The sequence below is a fragment of the Bufo gargarizans genome, chromosome 6 (assembly GCF_014858855.1).
Source record: "Bufo gargarizans isolate SCDJY-AF-19 chromosome 6, ASM1485885v1, whole genome shotgun sequence".
NCBI lineage: Eukaryota > Metazoa > Chordata > Amphibia > Anura > Bufonidae > Bufo > Bufo gargarizans.
In genome coordinates this window covers 120,965,892-120,984,126 of record NC_058085.1, presented here as the reverse complement: position 1 = coordinate 120,984,126, position 18,235 = coordinate 120,965,892, and the positions used below count along the sequence as shown (strand labels likewise).

The 18,235-nt window shown below is 44.6% G+C and overlaps 1 protein-coding gene across 1 annotated transcript in view; it reads left to right on the top strand.

The window, feature by feature from the left end:
* The window catches only part of MED24 (mediator complex subunit 24), a 105,286-nt gene that overhangs the window by 12,696 nt on the left and 74,355 nt on the right, over nt 1-18,235 (top strand). The window contains exon 4 of the mRNA XM_044298419.1: nt 2,277-2,315. Coding sequence (XP_044154354.1) covers nt 2,277-2,315 — 39 coding nt within the window. The remainder of the gene's footprint in view (nt 1-2,276; nt 2,316-18,235) is intronic.

Below are 18,235 nucleotides of genomic sequence, written 5' to 3'. Positions count from 1 at the left end.
CTCCCTCCCCAGCGGCAGGCTGAGTTGCAGGGGGCAGAGGTAGTTGTTCCTGCCCCCCAGCAGCAGCATGATTTTTTGGGAATTGGGAGCCGAGTCTCCATTCCCCAGCGGCAGACGGAGTTACAGGGGGCAGAGACAGTCGGTCCTGTCCCCCAGCGGCAGAGTGTCCTACAGGGAATAGAGAGCCCAGTCTCCTTTCCCCAGCAGCAGGACACTGTATTGGGAGCGGAGGCGGTCGGTCGCCCTCCCCAGCGGCTGGAAGTATGTATGGGAGAGGAGCTTGTTACCCCCTCTCCCCAGCGGCAGCTTAACGCACCAGGGGGAGACAGTAAGCCCCACAACTGTGCAGATGGGACCGTGGTCTCTGCACTTACAGCACAGGGGGTAGGGACAGTCGGTCCTGTCCCCCAGACAGTCGGTTTCCCCCTCCAACAACCAGACTCCAACCAGGCTTCTTCCGTGGTAGTGATGGCACCAGGGCAGAGTCCCGCTGATCCCTGCCCACAAAGCAACCTCCACTCCAAGCCAGGGAGCAACTCAGAGACCGGGAGTACCAGCTACCAATATAACCTTGGTGGATTCACTGGACAGAGACAGCCTACTAAATTCAACAGGTCCAGTATTGGGTTGTGGGTGGGCTGCCAGACTAACTCAGGTACCGACCGGCGTGAGGTCAGGTATCTGGTTAGTCTTCCCTGGGGGGGGGAGATGTGTGGCGAAACCAACCTCGCCACTGGGTTTTGGAGAGGGCTGTTTAAAAGCCTCTTGCCTCAGGATTATGGCCCATAGTAACTTTAAAGGAGAAAACAGACCGGCCGCACAGCTTAAATCTGTCTGTAGAATTGAATTTTATGTTATTATGCGTTCGGTTAAATTGTATGTTATGTGAGGGTACCCAGATAGCTAATATTATTGTATTTGTGTATTCTGAGTGCCATTCACCTAATGATATGCACTCAGACTTGAGCTATCTGGGGATATGTTAAATGTCTGTGTTTGCTGTGGGGGTGTGCCATTGTGTGTTTGGGTGGTGATTCCTGTCCTGTTGTCTCCACATGTGTATTGGTGATCTCCCTTTGTCCTGAGAGATAATTGGATTGTCTTCGGTCGTCTCCGGGACAGAGGGGAGGAAACCATGATGCATTGTGGGGATATGTTGTATCTGCAACAAACTGTAATAAAAACCAGGCTGGGTGTGCCAGCACTTCAGACCACTGCTTGACCCTGATCACGGAGCCTTGTCTCGTTATTGGGGGGATTCCCTGTATGCTGTTGGAGACTGATTGCCAGGAGTGTAAGCTGACTGAATGCTTTTCCTGTTCGCCTGCTGACAGCTACTTGCGAGGTTCCAGTTTGGAGTGCTATTTTGTATCCAGTTCGGGAGGTTGGTGTTCTGCAGTAGCTGTGCCTGTCTCTCGGAAAGGGGCCTATCGCCTAAACGGATTTTAAACCCTTGTCTGCGGAAACGGTGCCGCTACAGGTGCCATCTCCTATCTCTAGAACAGGGTCCTCAAAGTGAAGGAGAGCACATCACACACGAGCACATCCTCTCCCCTCAGTTTGGGGCCCATTCTAGAGATAGAAGATGGCCTCAGAGGTTAAATCTCAAGAATAGGCCCCAAACTGAAAGGGAGAACATGCACATGTGTGTGATATGCTCTCCTTCATTTCGGAACCCCTGTTCTAGCGATGGGAGATGGCCTCAGAGGTTGGATCTCTAGAATGGGCTCCAAACTGAAAGGGAGAACATGCACACATGTGTGATATGCTCGCCTTCATTTCAGGGACCCCTGTTCTAGAGATAGGAATGGGTCTTACAGGTTGAATCCACGCCTATCTAACATTGATGGCATATGCAACTGTTTACAGTAGGGATGTCAAACTAGTGGCCCTCCAGCTGTTGCAAAACTAAAACTCCCATCATGCCTGGGCATACTACAGCTATCAGGGAATGATGGGAGTTGTAGTTTTGCAACATCTGGAGGGCCATGAGTTTGACATCCATGGTTTACAGTGAACACAAGCAGAATTGTGATTTTAAGCTTTAAAGGGGTTTTCCAGAATTATTATTGATGGCCTATCCAGAGGGTTGGTCATCAAAATTCTAATCCTAAAAAACCCCTTGAAGTACAAGATATAGTAATAAAATATATTTATAAATACTCAATGTTGTGAATAATTATATATATATATATATATATATATATATATATATATATATACACACACACACCGTAAAAACTGTACACTAAAATAGACTATCTTCTTTTCTTTAGATGGTGTCCTACTCTACAGTCTTGACAGCTATCAGTAAGGTATGTCATACAGCTTGGTTCATGTGTACATAGAGTTAACATAGAAACTAAGCTTATTTACACAAAAGTGAATCACAAACGTGCGTTGTCCGTGTTCTTCATGAGCAGCGCACAAATCTTTTGATTTTAATGTGTTTAGTCACACATCCTTGTTTTCCACTAACCATGGGTCACTGAAAAACAGTAGACGCATGCACTACTTTGGTCTGTGGTGCAAATCCAATGGGCCCATTGGACTCTGTGGGTCTATGAAACCACTGACACCGATGGCTGTCACTCCCGTCGGTGGTTTTAACTAACCGTTGGTAGGAAATGCTCTGGAACTCCCCTTTTTAGCTTAGCTGTGCATTTGGAATAAGGATGGCACGTCGACACATCGACCAACCATGGACCCTTCACCAACATCTTCACGGACGAAACATCGACGACCTTGTCACTGATGTCTTTAGAGACATGTAAATAAGGCCTAAGTGGTTTTATGTTGGGTCATGTAGAAGACACAAAACTGTATAAACGGAGACGCCTGTAAACGAGACAGTGCTCAACCAAGAGTCAGTTATCTCGAAACTCTGCAAAGGATGATGGGATTAGACATGTCGCCATTCTTTTTAAAGATGGTTATCCACCCACAGTGGGGTTCATACTTACCATCTGGTTCTGAGACCCAGTGACATGCCACACGGGTGACAGGTCAGTGATTGGCTGCAGCGATCACGTGGCACTTATTAACAGGAGCTGCCTAAAGCCTGGGGAGTAATGGAGCCAGAACCCAGAGGCGGAGGCCAGGTAAGTATGAACCCCACTGTGGGTCGGCCATTGTGCGAGGTATTTTTAAGACTTGGAAAAACCCTTTAAAATACTAGAGAAATCTTGTGTGAGTTGCCTAACATTAGACATTCTTCAGCCCTTCATGACCTAAAGCATGCCTCCAGTTTTGTAAAACAAAATTATTATAGTGCAGAACTTTGCAGTACAATCGATTTTCTATATCCATGTATTAGCGAATATTGCTTTTAACCCGCAGCACCGACTGGTCAGGATCTGTGAAATGGCAAGCACTTAACTAAACAGCCCCTGTTTCCTAGGCTACTCTCTTCAGCAAGGGAGCCAAAGCTTTTAATGGCTGTAGATACTAAAGCGACCGCTCAATTCAAGAAAAACATTCAACTACTGGAGAATGAACAGAACACTTACCTTCTGTGTCTACTGTTGTATCTGGTGGTTGACAAGATCCGCTGATCGTTGAGGATTTCAGGTGTCGAGGGGCCCCCCACAGATCTGATATTGATTATAAATCCTGAGGATAGGCGATCAATACAGACAGACTTGAATATCTTTATTTTTTAAAATAGTGTATCCTGAAATATGCTCATACTTCCTGTTCTGTAGAGATCACTTTTCAGGAGTCATCTCAGGCAGGATCACAATACAATACATCACATGTATTGATGACACTGGATCCAACACTCACAAAAAGTGATGGTCACTGCTTGCCTCTACCCCTTACCTGCACAGCCCCCAGAGCATACGCACAACACTGTCCGGTAGACAGATGCACAGCAGATGTCTGAATGTTAACAGAAGCTTAGGTACCATGGCTGTCAACATAATCATGTACAGGAAATAGATATTTTTTTTTCTAAATTTGGAAAATAAAAACAGGCGAGGGGATTTTTTTTAACCCCTTCACTACCGATCCACTTTTCAACTTAAAGGGATTGTGACGTTTGTTTAAACTGATCTATCCTTTGGATAGATTATCAGCATCTGATCGGCGGGGGTCCGACACCCGGGACCCCCGCTGATCAGCTAATTGAGAAGGCAGCGGCGCTCCAGGAGTGCCGCGGCCTTCTCACTATTTACTGCAGGCCCGGTGACGTAACGACTAGTATCATCTTTGTTTAAAAAAGAATCCCCAATTTACCACAAATTTGGAAAAATTCACAATTTTCTAAATTTGAATTTCTCTACTTTTAAGGCCGAATGCACACTCCCGTGTTTCAGACAGATGGTAATGCCTCATAAAATAGTTATCAGTGAACATTCCCCATATGTTGAATAAACAATTGGCTTGGCTCGCCAGATCCTCTAACATGGAGCACAGTCCACTCCCTACCACCAGAGCGTTTAAAAAGCTTTCAAATAAAATACCATATGACCGGCTCACATAAATCATGCATTTATTACCTAGACATAATGCACGGAATTCAAAAAACTTTGTATACTCCAAAGGTCTGTACAGAAGTTTATAAATATAACTAATCAATTAATAGACATTTGCAATAAATACCATAACGCACAGAAAATAGTACATAAAACTTAAAATATAAAATAGGTCTTGGTCCCACCACTTCTATATCATGCGGAGCTCTCGCATGTGTATATATACTAAATGCAGTTGAGGATATATATTGCTGCCACGTTAAAATACCGGTAGTTATGGTGTGAGAGGATAAGCTGCAAGATATTATTTTGTACAATTTGTACTGTCTATGCATAACTAATACCTATGTATCGAGCCTCTAGAGGTTTTTAGCGTGGTAAAAGTTCCGCCGCGCATGCGCACCAACTGAACAAGGACAGAGCAAGCAGGTATACGATCTGAATGCACGGCCGAAAACCTCATCGGTAAGGGATATTATATCTATTACTAACCCAGGTATAAACTAACAGTGGGGGACAATGACTGTTTGAAGTATTCTGTCCGACGGCACTGCAGATCTGTTACGGCGGCTTCAGGCTGACATTATACACGCCGCGGCTAATGCGCTTCACATATATAAGCCCAGCAGAAATAAGAGAAGTGTTTGCGTCCCTATAAATAAATGAGGTGTACGGATGTGATATATACACCTTGCGAATTACAAGATCCTAACATACACTTTGTTAGTGAGGACTCTGATATAAAAAAGGAACACGTGGGAAGGCGCCACATGTGCCAGAACTAAAATAATTCCTTCAGTTTTAATGCATAAGACGAGTGAATGAAAAGAAAATTTAAATAACTACCGTATTTTAATGTGGCAGCAATATATATCCTCAAACTGCATTTAGTATATATACATGCGAGAGCTCCGCATGAGATAGAAGTGGTGGTACCAAGACCTATTTTATATTTTAAGTTTTATGTACTATTTTCTGTGTGTTATAGCATTTATTGCAAATGTATATTAACCACTACTGGACGGCGGCCCTGTTATTCCCCCTGGACGCGCCGGCGCGTCCTCTTGCGAGACGTGAGATTTCTGGCAGAGCCGGCCCGCGCATGCGCATTGCGGGTCGGCAAAAGTTAAAGGAGTATTTCGTCACCAGCCTGCCAGCCAATGATCATCGCTGGCAGGCTGGTGATTTTCAAAAAAACTAATCAGAAGCCATTTAACACCTTAGATTTATAAATATAAGGTGTTAAATGGCTGCTGTGCTCCTCTGCTGGTCCTTTTCGTCAGTTGGTCCCAGCAGAGGAGCACAGTTCAGTGAGTAGCACCAAACAGTAAACTTAGCCCCCAGATCACCCCCCCCCCCCCCCCCATCACCCCAATTAACCCCTTGATCGCCCCTGTCAATCACCTAGTGAAAGGGGAAAAAAGTGATCAGTGTAAACTGTCACTTTTTTTTTTCTCACTAGTATGGACGGTTAGGTTTTAGGATAGTTTAGGCCCCTTTGTTAGGTAGTTAGCGTCGGTTAGCGCCCAGCCCACCGCACCGCAGTCACTGATTCGCTGATTAGCGATACGCTAATCAGCATTTGTACTTTTATAGTATCTGTAAGTGATCAGAACTGATCAGTCAGATCTATAATAGTATTAGTGTCACCTTAGCTCGCCCTCCCAAAACGCTGTGTTTGCCCGATCGGTCGCCCACACCACACGTGCATTCACCCACGCCCGCCCCGCCGCAGTGACAAAAATATATATATCATTTTTTTATCACTGCACAATCACTTTACAAGCACTGCAGCGATAAAAAAAAAATCAGTTTTGATATTTTTTATCAATCGCAGCGGCTTCCGGTACTTCGCTAGCCTCCCATTTGTAAGACAGGCTTGCTTTTTTTTCTTGGGTAGTCTCGGGGAATACCCCCTAAATTTAGTTGTCCAAATGGCAAATAAGGGGTATTCTTCTGAAGAGGCCTACAGGCTTCTGACCCAGTCGGATGAGGAATGGGAACCCTCATCTGACGAATCCAGTGGGTCAGAATACGAACCTGTAGAAAGCAGTGGCAGTCTGACCCAAAGTTCGGACGAGGAGGTTGAGGTCCCTGATACCACCAGGCGTACCCGGCCCCGTGTTGCTAGACCACAGGTTGCGCAGGATCCGCTTCAAGGGCAGCAGAGTGGGGCTGGCGCTGTCGGATTACGTGGTGAGGCATACACCAGCAGCGCAGCCCATCATGGACCTAGTACCTGCACTGCCAGACAACATGGTGAAGTAGCGAGCACCAGAAGGGCAATTAAAGCTGGTGCGGTGGCACGTGCATTAGTTCCCCCGTCGCAGCCACAGACAGGCCTGTAGAGCCCCTAGAGTCCCTGAGGTGCTGGCAAACCCTGATTGCCGCACCAGTAGTTCCCCCTTTCACCGCCCAGTCTGGAGTTCGGGTTGAGACAGCTCAGATCGGATCCGCACTGGGGTTTTTTGAGCTGTTCTTGACTGCCAAATCGATATGCCACTCAATTTATAGCCACCAACCCGGTAAGCTTTTATGCCCAGTCCTTCCGGTGGAAACCCGTCCAAATTTCCGATATTAAAACTTTTCTGGGCCTTCTCCTCAACATGGGCCTAACAAAAAAGCATGAATTGCAGTCATATTGGTCCACGAACCCAATTCATCACATGCCCATGTTCTCTGGTGCCATGTCCAGGACACGATTTGAGACCATCCTGTGTTTCCTGCACTTTAGTGACAACAGCACCTCTCGTCCCAGAGGCCACCCAGCTTTTGACCGGCTCCACAAAATTTGGCCCCCCATAGACCACTTTAACACCAAATTTGCAGATTTGTATACCCCTGAGCAAAACATCTGCGTAGACGAGTCCCTTATACATTTTACCGGGCGCCTTGGCTTCAAACAATACATCCCAAGCTAGCGCGCCCGGTATGGGGTCAAATTGTATAAGCTCTGTAAAAGGGCCACAGGCTATACCCACAAATTTCGTGTCTGAGGGTAAAGATCAGACCCTGGAGCCGGTCGGTTGCCCTGACTACCTGGGGAGCAGTGGGAAGACTGGGACTTGCTGTCACCCTTATTTGGCAAGGGGTACCATCTTTATGTGGACAATTTTTGCACAAGTGTGCCTCTCTTCAGGCATTTGTTTTTAGAACAGATTGGCTGCTGTGGCACCGCGCGACCTAGTCGCCGGGGCTTCCCCCAACGGCTCGTTACCACCCATCTTGCAAGGGGGGAGAGGGCTGCCTTGTGTAACGAAGAACTGCTTGCGGTGAAATGGAGAGACAAGCGTGACGTTTACATGCTCTCCTCCATTCACGCAGACACAACAATCCAAATTGAACTAGCAACCAGTGTCATTGAAAAGCCCCTCTGTGTCCACGACTATAATTCGCTCATGGGAGGGGTGGACTTGACCACAATGACCAGATGTTGGCTCCCTATTTGCTTTCCCGCAGAACCAGACGCTGGTATAAGAAGGTGTCTGTATATTTGATTCAGTTGGCTCTGTTTAATAGTTTTGTTCTCTACAGTAAGGCTGGGAGAACAAGATCCTTCCTCAAATTTCAGGAAGAGATCATCGAGAACCTCCTGTATCCAGGAGGTTCCGTGGCCCCAACCACCAGTGTAGTGAGCCGTCTTCACGAGCGACATTTCCCCAGTGTTGTTGCTGGTACCTCAAACCAACCGCCACCACGAAATTTTTTTGTGTCTGTAGCAGGAGTGGAATAAGGCGTGACACCCGCTATTTCTGTCCTGACCACCCTGCCCTATGCTTAGGGGAGTGTTTCCGGAAGTACCACACACAGGTACACTTAGCATAGGGATTGCGTTACACAGGACAGGCACACAGAGCTATTAGGGCCCTTTCACTCACAGCTGCTGCAAACCTCTCCTTTGAAAGTGCATAATGTACTTCGCCACATCTCTGGGCGATTTGCGCTTTGCACATTGTCCCATGGGGAAGGAGAGGTTTGTCCTATAAAGGTAAAAAAAGCAAAACAAAAAAAAAAAATCACCGGTAAGCAAAAAAGTTAGGTATGCTCAAATGTTATTCTAAAGTTCATGTTAATAAATTTATTGCGTTGCGGTGGTGTTCATATGCTTTGGCAAACACTTTGTATATAAAAAAAAAAAAAAAAAAAAAACGGCAATGATTTATTCATCCACATCGATTGCTGTGAATGGAGAAATCGGGTTTGCCAGGGCATACGAGCTAAGTGGGTATGGATGTTGGGCGGAGCTCCTATGTCCTGGCAGATGCCTTTCCCCTCCTTTTTTTATTTTTTGACAGAGATTTTTTTTTCATCCACATTGATCGATGCGAATGAAGAAATCTGTGCCGTTCAGTTTTTCTTTCAGCCCAGAGGCTGAACGGAAAAAAAAAAATCTTATTACCTGTATGCTCAATATAAGAATAGCAGAAACTCCTAATGCTGGCCATACATGTAATGATTGCGGAGACCCTCAAATGCCAGGGCAGTACAAACACCCCATTTTGGAAAGAAGACACCCCAAGGTATTTGCTGATGGGCATAGTGAGTTCATGGAAGTTTTTATTTTTTGTCACAAGTTAGTGTAATATGAGACTTTTTAAGAAAAATAAAAAATAAAGTATCATTTTCCGCTAACTTGTGACAAAAAACTTCTATCAACTCACTATGCCCATCAGCGAATACCTTAGGGTGTCTACTTTCCGAAATGGGGTCATTTGTGGGGGGTTTCTACTGTTTTTCTACTGTCTGGGCATTGTAGAACCTCAAGAAACATGACAGGTGCTCAGAAAGTCAGAGCTGCTTCAAAATGCGGAAATTCACATTTTTGTACCATAGTTTGTAAACGCTATAACTTTTGCGCAAACCAATAAATATACACTTATTGAATTTTTTTTTTTATCAAAGACATGTAGAACAATAAATTTAGATAAAAATGTATATAGAAATGTAGTTTTAAATTTCGATTAATAACAAAAAAAAAAGTAAAAATGCCAGCAGCAATGAAATACCACCAAATGAAAGCTCAATAAGTGAGAAGAAAAGGAGGTAAAATTCATTTGGGTGGTAAGTTGCATGACCGAGCAATGAACGGTGAAAGTAGTGTAGTGCAGAATTGTAAAAAGTGGTCTGGTCATTAGCTTGAACTGAGGGCAACAGCTTCAACAGCGTCACTGGGCTGTTGCCCTCAGTCGTCTTATCATCGCGCAGGCAATCGCCGGCACTGCGCCTGCGCGGGATTTCGGATGCGGGCAAGAGGAGGATCGGGGGTGTTTGCCGCAGAGCGCGGCGCTGGGGGGGGGGGGGGGGGGAGAGCACTTTGCCTAAATCTTGGAGAAGATCTTAGTTTTCAAATTTAGGCGGTCACGGCACTTCAGAGGCGCGTTCCTGGGCACCGTGGACAAAGAATAACGCCCCTCTGGGCTCCTTACAGCTTCATTTGAATATCATAAAAAGTGTTTGTTTTTTTTAAGAAATGACAAGACACAGAATAAAAATAACAAGACATATGGAAATAAGGTACTTTATTACACATGGATTCATTAAAAAAAAAATGTTGCTAATATGCTAGTGACAGATTCCCTTTAAGGGGGTTTAAGCTAGGGGGGCTGAAGTGGTTAATTGATTAGTTATATTTATAAACTTCTGTACAGACCTTTGGAGTATTCAAAGTTTTTAGAATTGCGGGCATTATGTCTAGTTAATAAATGCATGATTTACGTGAGCCAGTCATATGGTATTTAACATTCCCCATATGTCTGCTTTATGTTGGCATAATTTTGTAAATGTCATTTTATTTTTTTAAGACGTTAGAAGGCTTAGAATTTTAGATGCCGTTTTTCTCATTTTCACAAAAATTTCCAAAAACTTTTTTTTTGTAAGCACCAAACAAGTTCTAAAATGATTGAGGGGCTTATGTAATGTAAACCACCTATAACTGACCCCATTTTAGCAACTACACCCCTCAAATTATTCAAAGCTGATGTTACAAACTTTGTTAACCCTTGAGGTGTTCCACAAGAATTGAAGGAAAATGAAGGTGAAATTTCAGAATTTAATTTTTTGGGGGTAGATTTGTATTGTAATGCATTGGCTGTAAGTGTATTTCACAGTGTAATACACTTACAACCTGCTTGCCTGTGAGATGTAGGGGACTGGATCTCAGACTTAAGCCCCATTCACACGTCAGTGTTTCACGGACGTGTGCTGTACGTGTTCTCCACGGACAGCACACGTCCCCATTCATTTAAATGTTTGTATTCAGACATCAGTGTTTTAGCACGGTCCGTGGGTCAATGTTTTTAGCACGTATGCATGCTCTATTTTCTCAGTCTATTATAGTCTATGGGTCAGTGAAAAACACGGATGCAACACGGATGCCATCCGTGTTGCATCCGTGTTTCACGGATCATTAAAAAGAGATTTATTGAAAATTATTTTTCAGCTGTTCAGTGTCAGTAAAACACGGATGCAACACGGGCAGCAAAAAACGGACCCAACATGGATCTGTCACGGGAGAAAACACGGATTGAACATGGTCCGTGTTACCACTGATCCAAAACTGACACGGACGTCTGCATGAGGCATTACAGGGAACGCAGCCACGATGCCCAAGGAGGGAATCTGGCTGCCATCCCAGCATAGCTGGGAGCTCCCTCCCTGCACTGACATTGCATGTGCCGCGCATACAACAGAGGTCCGGCTATCGGTGACTGCCGGACCCCTGCCACTGATGAGGCAGGCGCAGCTGCTGCACCTGCCCGATCAGCGCATAGTAATACTGCGCTGGTATTTTAAACACAGTACGGCGCTGGTACTGTACAGGTTAAAGGGGTTTCTAATGGCTGAGCAGGCCTTTTTGGCAGGAAGTAGAGCCCAGCAGGTGACAGACTAGTGTCGGCACAACAGTGAACAATCGGGGCTGGTGAGTAATGCTTTCTTGTTATTCAAACTCTTTGTGGCCCTATTTTTAACAAAAGTTTTTCCTAAAAAAAAAACATCTTTAAAGGAGTTTCCAGCTCTGGGGACTTTTTAACCGCCTCCGGACCATGTAATGCACGATTGCGTCATGGAGGCGGTCGATTCATTCCTCCTGGACGCATCCGTGCGTCATCTCGCGAGAGGCGAGACTTCCTGTGAACACGCGCGCACACAGGCGCACGTGTTCACAGGATCGCTAGGTAAGAGATAGGATCTACAGCCTGCCAGCATTGATTCAACAAGGTGCTGATAGCATTCTTTAGAAATGTTGGCCCATATTGATAGGATAGCATCTTGCAGTTGATGGAGATTTGAGGGATGCACATCCAGGGCACGAAGCTCCCGTTCCACCACATCCCAAAGATGCTCTATTGGGTTGAGATCTGGTGACTGGGGGGGCCATTTTAGTACAGTGAACTCATTGTCATGTTCAAGAAACCAACTTGAAATGATTCGAGCTTTGTGACATGGTGCATTATCCTGCTGGAAGTAGCCATCAGAGGATGGGTACATGGTGGTCATGAAGGGATGGACATGGTCAGAAACAATGCTCAGGTAGCCCGTGGCCTTTAAACGATGGCCAATTGGCACTAAGGGGCCTAAAGTGTGCCCAGAAAACATCCCCCACACCATTACACCACCACCACCACCACCAGCCTGCACAGTGGTAACAAGGCATGATGGATACATGTTCTCATTCTGTTTACGCCAAATTCAGACTCTACCATTTGAATGTCTCAGCAGAAATCGAGACTAGTCAGACCAGGCAACATTTTTACAGTCCAATTTTGGTGAGCTCGTGCAAATTGTAGCCTCTTTTTCCTATTTGTAGTGGAGATGAGTGGTACCCGGTGGGGTCTTCTGCTGTTGTAGCCCACCTTTCTTTCCCATTCTGACATTCAGTTTGGAGTTCAGGAGATTGTCTTGACCAGGACCACAACCCTACTTGCATTGAAGCAACTGCCATGTGATTGGTTTTTCTAGATAATCGCATTAATGAGAAATAGAACAGGTGTTCCTAATAATTCTTTAGGTGAGTGTATATGGAGAGGGGTTATATCCGGAGATGTGATATGCCACCCTAAAAAGATGTGTTTTTAGGGAGTGCCTAAAATTGAGTAAGGATATTCACAGAGTAGTCTCAAAGCCACTCCTGTGTGCCTAGGGTCATGGTCGAAGCTTTACCTTTTAACAAGACAAAGTGTGAAGTCGAGAGCACATTAGATCATGTTTTCATTAAGAATATCTTTGTACTTTGCTCCATTCAGCTTTTCCTCAACTCTGATCAGTCTCCCTGTCCCAGCCGCTGAAAAACACCCCACGGCATGATGCTGCCACCACCATGCTTCACTGTAGGGATAGTATTGGGCAGGTGATGAGCAGTGCCTGGTTAAAGCTTTGTTTCATCAAACCAAAAAATCTTTGGTTTGAGAATCCTTTTTAGTTTTTTTTTGCTAACTTTTACGTGTGATTTAGCAAGGAGGCAATTCTTTTTGCCAGATTGGTGGAGTACTGAGGGTTGACCTTATGGAGGTTTGCTGAGCACAGTATCTTTAGGGCTCCACCAAAGTGACCATTGGCACCCCTGAAGAAGCCAGCAGAGCCTGGCGATACGCGTTGGGCTTGATTCCTGACCACCACGCATACCCCCACTACATCACACTCAATGATAAGTATTATATTTCTCCAATAATTTCTTTGTTGATGGATTACATGTATTTTACTTCTCTATTTATTTGTATGTGTGGGGGGATGCTTACAGTGTTGTGGTGAGTCAGGTGGGCATGTGTTTATGATTAGCGCACATGGCCCAGCTTCATTGTGTACAATGTTTTTAATCATTTCTTGTCGTGTCTGTTGTCCTTAAATAAATTTGATACTTTTTTAGATGTGCGGCTATTATCTCAGTATTCTTTTCTCTTTGAATTGTATAGTGTTTCATACCGTGTGCCAGCACTCTTACCTTAATTTTGATGTGCCCCCTTTCTTTGAATTACGCAAAGTGACCATTGGGTTATTTATCATTTCTCTTACCAAGACCTTTCTTCCCTGATTACTTAGGTGAGAAGGCTAGCTTTAGGAATTCCTGTTTTTTCCAATGATCTTCCATTTAAGAATTATGGAGGCCACTGTGCTCTTGGGAACATTCAGTGCAGCGAAAAGTTTTTGTACCCTTCTCCAGATCTGTGCCTCCACCCAATTATGTCTCTGAGCTCTACCGGCAGTTCATTCCTCCTCATGAATTACCTCCTCATGAATTATGTGTCGCCTATAATTTCTTCTGCCAGTTTAAGGGGTGTTTCATACTGGTAGCCTATCCTCTAGGCCAGGCATCCTCAAACTGCAGCCCTCCAGCTGTTGCAAAACTACAACTGCCAGCATGCCCAAACAGCCTACAGGTATCAGCCTACAGCAGGGCATTGTGGGAGTTGTAGTTTTTATAACAGCTGGAGGGCCGCAGTTTGAGGATGCCTGCTCTAGGCCCAACTCCTAGAACCCTCACTGAGCAGCTGTTTGAATAGGCTGTGGCCTCGTCCTATGCCAGTGACGTCATTGGTCTCGTGGCCTAGGTACAGCTCGGCCCTATTCACGTAAACGGGGCGTATTTTTTGCTTTATAAGATGCACCTGATGATAAGACGCACCTATGTTTTTTAGGAGGAAATTAAGAAAATAAAATATTTTGAACTAAATGGTGTGCTTTTGGTCGGTTTTGAACTAATTGGGGATCCGTGGAGGACACTGTTATGGGGGGGAATCTGTGGAGGACACTGTTATGGGGGGGAATCTGTGGAGGACACTGTTATGGGGGGGAATCTGTGGAGGACACTGTTATGGGGGGGAATCTGTGGAGGACACTGTTATGGGGGGGAATCTGTGGAGGACACTATTATGGGGGGGAATCTGTGGAGGACACTGTTATGGGGGGGAATCTGTGGAGGACACTGTTATGGGGGGATCTGACCCCATAACTCTGGGCCCTAGTCATAGCAGCCATCACATATAAAGTGTATGCAGCAGCCCCTAGCATTGCTGCTTTGTTGATCTAGCAGTAATCACTTATCTGTAAGCGGTACTTGCCATGCACAGGGCGGGCAGGCAGTTTTAGTTTTTCCTTTTTAATTTGCAAAAATGTCTAAAATTCAATTTTTATTTTATCATTCTGAGGTATTGAATGCAGATTGATTTTTTTTTTTAAATATATATTAGCACCAGGCTACAACATAACAAAAAATGAGTCTTAAGACATTCCGAATGCGTTGTAAATGGGGAGAAATCCATATGAAACATTGGACCAGGGATGTAGAAGATCATTCCTTGCTGGGGAGACGAGTATGTTTCTTTTCATCCTTATGAACCGAGCCGCTTCCAACAGTACAGTGTTTGGAGCATTATCTAAAAATAGTCTGAGAACGTCTGGACTTAAAGAAATACCATAACTGGTTTCTGTTTGGGGGTTTCTATTTTTCCATCTCAAGTAAACCAGACGAGATTGAAGCTGAAGTGAGCGGCGGGAGCGAGGATATTAGTCATAGAGCAGCAGCTACAGAACGGAGACTGTTTTTCCCTTTTACTAAGAAACATTGGAAGGTCGGAGGCAATTGAGGACTGCGTGTGTACCCTCCTGTGTATACATTAATGTGTACATAATATTGCTCTCTGGTCACCTCACGAAAAAGAAAAACTGCAGCCTCTCACTGAGAAACGCAAATATTTACATTAGCGGAAGAAATATGGTCATCAGCGGGGGAGATGTATATACCAGGAATTTAACCCTGAAGGGTCTGTGGCTAGCAGCGAGCAGAAGGTTAGGTGGGGCTTCACATAATCAAAAGTTATATGGGGGAACATGGATTTTTGTGGTTGGGAACGCACAACAGAAATTACATAAAAATGTGGTAAACAGTGAGGAGTTTGAGAGGGAACTTATGTTTAACCAGTGAAATAGGGCTTGCCACCAAGACCGTATAGAGGGAATTATTTTTATCATTCTGCAACCAGTGACTCCCGAGCTGTAGGAAAACTGCAGATCCCCGTATACAGAAGACTGGCAGGGCATGCTGGGACTTGAAGGGATGCAGAATTACTTATTTACCCTGATCTTTTTGAGTGGATTCGTAAGTGGCACAATTTTACATGGCAGACAAATCGGGTGTAACATCCTCCTGTCAAACGTGCAGATTTGGATTCCCCACGAACTTGCTGCAGATTTCTTCCTTTACATGGCAGAAGGTGAAATTTGTAGCAAATGCAAGACATGCAAATTAAGGCTGTATCACACCTGCAGATTTTTCGGCAGATGATCGCTAACTAGGATTCGTATGAATGCTTGTTAGTGATTATCTTGCAGTGTAATACTGCCGCCGATTGCCCGATGAACGAGCAAACAGTTGTTCAACAGGCAATTGAGATACTTAAGCACTTTTAAAAATCATCGTTTGCCATGATGTCTAGTTATGATCTGCCCCAGCAAACCACTAGACAGCGTGGGGACGAGCAATGACATAACTATCTCTTTTCCCCATGCAGCGAAAGATATCGCTAAATGTAATAGCAGCAGTCTCCTCCGCTAGCGAGCAGGCGATTGCCACGTGGGACAGCTTCCCTCCCGACAATTGCTTGCTCAATCGGCCTGTGTAATACAAGCTTTATGCTGCAGATTTGATTATGGCGTAAAGTTAAAGGAAATGTGTCGCCTATAATTTCTTCTGCCAGTTTAAGGGGTGTTTCATACTGGTAGCCTATCCTCTAGGCCAGGCATCCTCAAACTGCAGCCCTCCAGCTGTTGCAATTGTACAACTGCCAGCATGCCCAAACAGCCTACAGGTATCAGCCTATAGCAGGGCATTGTGGGAGTTGTAGTTTTATAACAGCTGGAGGGCCGCAGTTTGAGGATGCCTGCTCTAGGCCCAACTCCTAGAACCCTCACTGAGCAGCTGTTTGAATAGGCTGTGGCCTCGTCCTATGCCAGTGACGTCATTGGTCTCGTGGCCTAGGTACAGCTCGGCCCTATTCATGTAAACGGGGCTGAGCTGTGTTAGCAAGCACAGCCACTATCCAGTGGACAGTGCTGTGCTTGGTAAGATCAGAGGATGCTCTGGTGCTCACGGGGGTCACTCATGCTCTCCTCAAGTAGTTGATTGGTAGGGGTGCCACAAGACCCCCACAGGTCACATACTGATGACTTAGGCTACTTTCACACTCGCGTTTGGTGCGGATACGTCTTGTATCTGCACAGACGGATCCGCACCAATAATGCAAACGCTTGTATCCGTTCATAGCGGATCCGTTTGCATTATTCATAAAAAAAAAAAAAATCCAAGTCAAAATTGCACCATATTGTGTCAGTGAAAAACTGATCCGTCCCCATTGACTTACATTGTAAGTCAGGACAGAGCCGTTTGGCTCCGCATAGTCAGACGGTCACCAAAACGCTGCAAGCTGCATCTAAAAAACGCAATGGAGACCCAAACGCAGCCTAATTTGATGCATTCTGAACGGATCCTTATCCATTCATAATGCATTAGGGCTGAACTGATCCATTTTGGGCCACTTGTGAGAGCCTTGAAACGGATCTCACAAGCGGACCCAGAAACGCCAGTGTGAAAGTAGCCTTATCCGAAAGATTGGTCATCTCTATGTAACACTTGGGAAAACCCTTTTAAAACCAGATAGTGACACGCATCCTTTTTTCCTGATCTGTTTTTCATTTATGATTGTAGAGCTTTCTTTATTCTATTTCCTGAACATGATTATGGGGATGGCCATCTTGCCTGAGCTGTTTGTACCAGCATTTACAGCAGCCACTTCTGGCCATACACAGCCTACAGCTGACTCCATTGACTTCTATGGGAGAGTTTTCTAGGCCTGCTCTGTGACCTGTGCAGAGGTCATTGTACAATCGAGAAGTAGATGAGCTGTGAATCATCTCCTGTGACTGGCGAATCTTATGCCATCTATATATACCTGAGGTCTGTCATTTTTATCCTGCCTGTGGTGATAATGAGATGACTGCAGTAAAGTGATCTGTACAGACCTAGAAGTGGCACCTGTTATTGGTCTTAGTGGCCGGTGCGAAAACAGCAGGATTTTAGATTGAATTTTTTTAATATAGTGACAAGGAAAATTTTGAAAAAAACTTCAACAAAAATTATTTCATATTTGTTTAACATAAAAACTTGATTTAATGAATAAGGCATTTTTGATAACGCACCCATTCTCTATAAAGGACCTGTACACCTTTCGTAGGCAAATTTATTTTTAGGGTTACATTTTACTCATTTTGTGCTAAAATCATATTTTTTCAATTGGTCTTGTGCTAAAAATATATATTTTTTCAACTGGTCTTTATTAAAAATATCGCTCTGTTCTGTCACAAAGGGTTAACAGTCTAGCTGTGTGACTGGTACTTTTACTTTGTGGTCATCTAATAACCCTTATCGCTAACTTTCTGTCATAAACACTTATTTAAGCCACATTCTTATCAGTGAGATGAGAGCTGAGCTATAATCAGTGTTTATAATGTCAGAGAGAAGAGATAAGGAGCCGTTAGATTAGCTGGCTGACTGAGCCAGGGGAAAATTCTGATCCCTCTATTAGAGCATCTCAGCCCTTTACAAAAAAAATAAATAAAAAAGGGTTCGATATTTGTAATAAAGACCAATTTAAAAAATGATTTCTCGCCCAGTTTCCTTGGGGGACACAGAAGACCTTGGGTATAGCTCATCTCCATAGGAGGCGTGACACTAAGTGAAGACTGATAAGCCCCTCCTCCACAGCTAT